Raw genomic sequence first — 6,504 nt, 5'->3', positions numbered from 1 at the left:
ATTTAGCTCAAAATTAGCATATTTTCAGCCAATTCCCCTCCACTCCCCCTCCTTCCCCTCTCCATCCAAACAGGCCCCAAGTCTTTAGGAAGTGATATGTGAAAGGATTAGATTGTTGCTTAATCAGTTTGTTACTCCTACAAATTCCCTTTTGCTTGTGGTTATGATGTTACGCAAAAGAAAATAATGAATAAAGGAAATTGAACAAAATTAAACCAACCACTTTCTTTTTATATTCATCTTAAACTCAATGAAACTATTGTCCTGTCTCATTGCTTAAAGGAAAAAGTTTTGACCCAAATATGTTTGAAACTATTTTACTTGAACGTGCTATATGACAATTGAAGGCACTATCCATGCATAGTTTTAGTTACACTACTTTTGTAATGAGTTATGTGATTTGTTTAAATAATACAATTCTATAATTTTATAATTTACCACATAATTGGTTGAAAATGATAGCTCCAAATAATTTTGGAGTCAAACTTTGTATTTTCAAAAAAGCTATTTAGGTTTCATACTAAGTTGCACGACTAATTCAAAAAATTATATGACTAAAAATACATATAAATGATCTCTTTAATCGTTACACATATTACAGATAGCTCCAAACCAATTTGAGCTAAACTTTTTTTCTAGAGAAAAGATAATGATTTTTTCAATAATTTTGGGATGCTCATCAACTATCTATGAGTAGAAATTTTTTATTTTTATTTTTTCCAGAAAAGTCTAAAAAAAATTATCAAAGTTTGGGCACTTTGGATTATGTAATTTAACCTTTAATGCATATTTATAATGCTTATTTGTGTGACAAAAAAAAACTAAAAACTAGTTTATTTTCAAAGTTGTAGGGACATAATTATTTAACGACCCAAGAATGACATTGGATTCGTAAGTAAAGGGCCCTAACAATATGATTTGTAGAGAGTGGGCTTGAAAGGCAGGACCTTGGTCACAGGTGAGCGGTTTGGTCGTGGTTTTTATGGAAGCTTTTACATGGGTGGACTTGGCTTGACTAGCTAAGTCTTCCATTGGTGCGGGTAGTAAGATTTAAGTCCTCAGGCAGCATCCGAGGAGCATAGTATTTTTCCCCTTCTCCCTTTTGTAGGATTTTTCCTTCTTTCCGGGGTTCCCTTACCCCTTCGCTCTCTCTCCCTTTTATACTAGTGTTCACTTTCATTTTTAGTGTCCATGTGTAAGTTTTACTTTTTAGGGTGCAGAACTGTCCTATCAATCCATACCTGGAATGGTTGTGGGTGGTTGGAAAAGTTAAATAGCATGATTTGGAGTATGGGCCTATCAGATGCAGGATTCTGTACTATGATGTTGGCAGCTTTCTCCCTTGTCCTGCCCCTGTACTGAGTTTGTCATTTTCTTCATGCGTTTTGTGAGGTGTTGAGCATAAGATCGTCCTCGGCCATATCCTTGGGCCTTTTTTTGGGCTTTCATTATGCGTTCTCGGCAATAACTCTCCTCGGCTTAGACCTTGGACCCTAATGTAGAGTGGGCCTGGGCCACGAGTTCTTCGGCCCCACAGAAGTTATTATTGCAAAAAAAATGAAATAGAATCAAAAAGCAATGTACTCCTATGGGCTATTACTAATATATGTAGTAGACTAGTAGTAGCAAGGGAAAAAAATTACATACTGGCAGTCTGGCATTGAATAAAATATTCAAAATCTAGAGGTAAATGAAATTGTGTTCTACTTTAACAGTTAAAACTACAAATAGTTTGAATTGTATTCATTTGGTCATTATTTGATACTGCAAAAATAATTGTACTTTCTCAATAAGACTTTGTCAATCAGAGACTTCTCAAGTGGCTGACACTGAGAAATGAGCCGACATATGAATTACATTTCTGGCATCCACAACAATGACAAAAATCTAAAATACAATTAAAAAGAACACCAAGCTATTATTATTGATGTTTATACACAAAATATTCTAAGTTAATAAGTAATAACCACACTTCTATTCTCTGCTAATAACATTTACATTAATTAATTAATAAATAAATAAATAATTAACCCAAAATAAGTAAAATCCCCAAACCCCAAAAGAAAAAAACTTAGTACTTCTTAGAAAGGATGAACATTCCTGCTTAACCCATTGACATTAGTGAAAAACCCAACCAAGTCTTGCCTATACGGCAAATAAGATTTTCTCTTATCTCCTTCTCTCTTGGCTCTACTTGACACGTAATGTTTTTCATGTGCTGACAACGACGCCGTTTTCACTTTCCCCTTTGCTTTTTCTTTTGTTTTTTCTTCCTTCACCGCCACCACCACGGGCGGCTTCTTGTCGTTTTGCTCGACTTTCTTGTCGTTTTTCTTAGCCGTTTCGTTACGCGACTTGTCGTTCGCAGCCGACGAAGAAGAAGAAGGAGAAGAATGGTTGAGAAAAACGAACGCGTCTTTGCCATCGCTGTTGCTTCGATGAACCAAATCTCTGAACCTCCATAGCTTAGAGAACCCAGTAGAGTTACTCTTCTTGCAAAGCTCCGGCGAAGCCTCCACCGCCTTTCCTCCGCCGGAGGCGGCGCCGGACCACTCACAGTACGTGTCGGCTGGGACACTTTCAAGCTCGTCGGATTCCGAAGCCGATTCCGACCCATCTCGCTCCTCCACAAACAGCTTCCTCAACGGTGGCCGGAGACTCAAAGAATCGACCTTAGACTTCAAATCTCCGTCGTAACCGCCACCGAACAAAAGATCTCGGTTAAATATCGGAAATATCGGCCGGATCTGACCGTTAACGAAAACATCGTCCGCCGATATCGGCGACCCATCAGGATTCGTACAAGAAAACGAGAACTCTTCCTCTTCTTCATTTTCTTCTTCTTCTTCTTCTACGTGTTCTTTCTCTTCTTCATCTTCAAGTTTCGGCTGCTTCTTCTCATTCTCATCCGAAATATCGGGTATGAAGCTTACTTCATTTTCCGGCACCTCAAAAACGCCGAGCTTGTTAAAATCTCCGCCACCCTTAGCGGCGGCGACATCAGAGTACAATTGAAAACTAGGAGACAACGATAAAACCGAACCCTCAACCATTTTTTTTTCTTCCTTTTGTATTTTGAAATCAATGAGGTAAAAATGAAAGACGAGGATGTTATTTATAAGAGCTGTTAAGGAATTGGTTGGGAGGGTTTTAATAAAAGAGATGGTTGGTGAAGGTTGGAAATGGAAGACAAGTACGAAGTCTTTTTATGTGTGAACTGGGGATTTTATATTATTATTGTTATTACTTTTTTTTGTTTGCTGAGGAAGTATCTGAGGAAAGTTAATAAAGCGAAGCGAAGAGAAGAGAGAGAGACGCGTTAGTTGCTTTTTTGACGAGCTTAACGAAACATCGAGGACATGCGTTACTTTTTTGACGGTCGTTTTTATTGCTGTTTGTTGTTTTGGAGCTTTTATGGCTCGGTGCCTAGGAGACACGTGTTCACACTACACACTCGCACGGTGATATTTTTTTTTTAAATGCATCGACACGTGTTAGATATTCGTTTGGATTTTAGAAAATTTAAAAATAAAATAAAATTAGAAATTTTGTTCGCAATATGATTTAGCTACGTGTGCGATGATGAGTTTGGATTTAGATTTTTTTAATAATAAAAAAATATAAATTATTTGTTTGGGGGTTACTCATTATTACTGCATTATGTATTTGGTGACGTCGAAGGGCTTAAAAGTTGGGGCTGATAGATCACTATTTGAAGGAAGAAGGGTGGGTGGGTTTGACTTGGGCTTGGGGGTCAAGTTCAATGAGGTTTTTTTTATTTTATTTTATTTTTTAATTTAATTAAGTTCAATGAATGTTTCAAGGGTCAGAAAAAGTATTTTGTTTTTCATGTTAGCCAATCGGATTTCAGATTCAAACATTGAGATGGATATAGCTCATGGGTGATGTAAGGATTTTTTGTTTGTGTCATAGAACGTGAGAATTGTCAGTGTGAGTGTGAATGTAATTTTCTTTTCCAACAAGTTTAGAAAAACAATTTTTCTTTATTATAATCTTACTTATAATTCTTGAGGATATAGATATGTTGTGATTCTTGTCAATGTGATTATACTAATAGAAACAACGTGAGTAACAAGAATCATTCTAGTACCACAAATTATTTTCACAACTTTTTGTAAAAAAATTGATATGATAGACTGTGAGTAATTGTTTATCACTTATACATAAATTCATCATTTTTTACATTCTGCTTCATCAAATTTGTGGTTAAGAAATTGTGAAATAAATTGTGATAATGTATTTTTTCGAATAACAGAGATGACCTACTTTACACTACAATTTGCCGCATCATCAATAATTATTGAAATAATTACAAAAAGTTATTGGGTCACTAAGCTAAGCTAATGGAACTCGTGAGTTGTGACTTGGATGACAAGCTTGATGACTAGTGGGGTGATGTAAGGGCTAACTATTATATGCAAGTAATGGAGTTTGTGACTTGCATGGAAAGATACATTTTGTTTTGGATTAGGAGAACATGTAGGAAGTTCATAGGAATGTCATTGTTCACTGACTCATAATCATAGACTGTTAAGAGGTAGAAGGAGATAAGGGGGGCATTTGTGTCAAAATACAATTAGAAACTACTCGGAGGTTGGTTAGGGATTAGACATAAAACGAACCAAGAGGAAAAAAAAAACATGTGCGTAAAAGCTCATTATCATCTATTGTCAATTTGTCACATGACTCACATCTACAAATATCAAATATGGAAGGCGGCCTTGCCTAATTTTTTGGTCACAATTTGGAACAGAGACCTTTTTACAAATTCAATGTTCAATCCCTCTCGATGAAGATACTATTTGGTTGATTGGTTTGAAAGATTGGATCAACACACATGATTCAAGTGAGAAAATGAGTGGTTTTAGATTTTGTGATTTGACCACTGTACAATAGTTCATGTATTGAATAATTATTTAATAGCTCAAATAAATTTTTAATGACAAAATCTTCAAAATTTTTATATAATTTTTAAATAGGCAAAACTTAGGTACAGTACTTAAGTGTTGTTATTTAGATTTTCTTCTTAAAATTCAACTATATGATTGTACTTAATTAGAAATACACTTTCATCCCATGAAAAACAAAAAATCACATGGCTGAATCTTAAGTGGAGAACTTAAGATATAGCACCTAAATACTTGTGGGTACCTAAGGCATGCTTGGCAACGTCCTAGGCATTCAAGCAACGTCCTTGGCCGTCCTTGGCATGTTTTGCAACGTTCTTGGCATGCTTTGCAACGTCCTTGGCCGACCTCGGCATGCTTTGCAACCTAGGCATCCCACATCGAAGGAAACCCCTCCTCCCCACTTTATGCCTTATAAGCTGTGAAGCAAAGGGAGTAGTGTACCACCAAGCTTCTTATGATCACAGAGATGTTTGGTGGTACACTACTCCCTTTACTTCACAGCTTATAAGGCAGAAAGTGGGGGGGGGGGGGGTTTCCTTCGATGTGGGACGTCTAGGTTGCAAAGCATGCCGAGGTCGGCCAAGGACGTTGCAAGCATGCCGAGGACAGCCAAGAACGTTGCTTGAATGCCTAGGACGTTGCCAAGCATGCCTTAGGTACCCACAGTACTGTATTTAAGTTTTTTATTTTTCAAATCATATATAATTTATTGAATTTAAAAATAAATTCAAGTATGAAAATGGTAGTGGATAATGCATAAGAAAAATATATATGCTATTGATTGATTGAATTTTTTTTTTTTCATGCTAGATTTATATATTAGTATAAAATCTCACATACTGAATTAAATTTTAATCTATTTTTTTCTCATTTAAAATTGTGCCTATATCAAACATGGAGACCTTAGATTATAGAAGTCTTAGAATCATAATGTTATAAAAGAAAGACTTATGTTAAGGGGTGCCCTAAGACTAGGGTTGTCCAGCAGTTCAATGACCCACCAAAACCGACCGGGTTCGACTGACTCGAAGCCTAGTGGTTGGACTGGGTCTTTCTCTAACAAAAACCGATTATTCAGTTCGGGTAACGGGTTAAGGTATTAAAAACCCGTATGAATCAACCTGATTGCCTAGATTTTTTTTTTTTTTTTTTTAAATCACATGGGTTCTTTTAGTTTCAGAAAATTCTCTCTCTCTCTCTCTCTCTCAAATCCCTAACCCTAACCCTAGCCTCCTTCCTGTCACCGCTGCCAAGTTGGGGGCTATTGTCGCCCGTAACCCTCCCTAACCCTAGCGTTCTTAGTCCTTACTACCAAAATCGCCTAGATGGCCCGATTGCCGCTGTTGCACCCTTCATCCTAAGTTGACTGACTTGATTCTCAAACTTCACAAGTCTTTGATCTACTTGAAATCTTTTCTTGAGACTCTGATCCTGTGCAATCTGCTGTGGGTTAGTAAAAAAGTGTTTAAAAAAAAATATTTGTACTGATCTTTTGGTGGTGGTGAGGGAGGGAGTGGTGGTGGTGGTGGTGGTGTCAATTTAGTCTTCTCTGTCCTTTTCATTTTAATCTCAT

The 6,504-nt window shown here is 36.7% G+C and overlaps 1 protein-coding gene across 1 annotated transcript; it reads right to left on the bottom strand.

The window, feature by feature from the left end:
- Positions 1–1,898: 1,898 nt before the first annotated feature.
- LOC126718502 (uncharacterized) lies at positions 1,899–3,230 on the bottom strand. The gene has a single exon (XM_050420728.1). The coding sequence runs from the start codon at positions 3,051–3,053 to the stop codon at positions 2,082–2,084; it is 972 nt and encodes a 323-aa protein (XP_050276685.1). The 5' UTR covers positions 3,054–3,230; the 3' UTR covers positions 1,899–2,081.
- Positions 3,231–6,504: the final 3,274 nt, after the last annotated feature.

Source organism: Quercus robur, chromosome 3 (assembly GCF_932294415.1).
Source record: "Quercus robur chromosome 3, dhQueRobu3.1, whole genome shotgun sequence".
NCBI lineage: Eukaryota > Viridiplantae > Streptophyta > Magnoliopsida > Fagales > Fagaceae > Quercus > Quercus robur.
The sequence above is the reverse complement of the archived record's forward strand: the minus strand, read 5'-3'. Positions and strand labels throughout refer to the sequence as shown.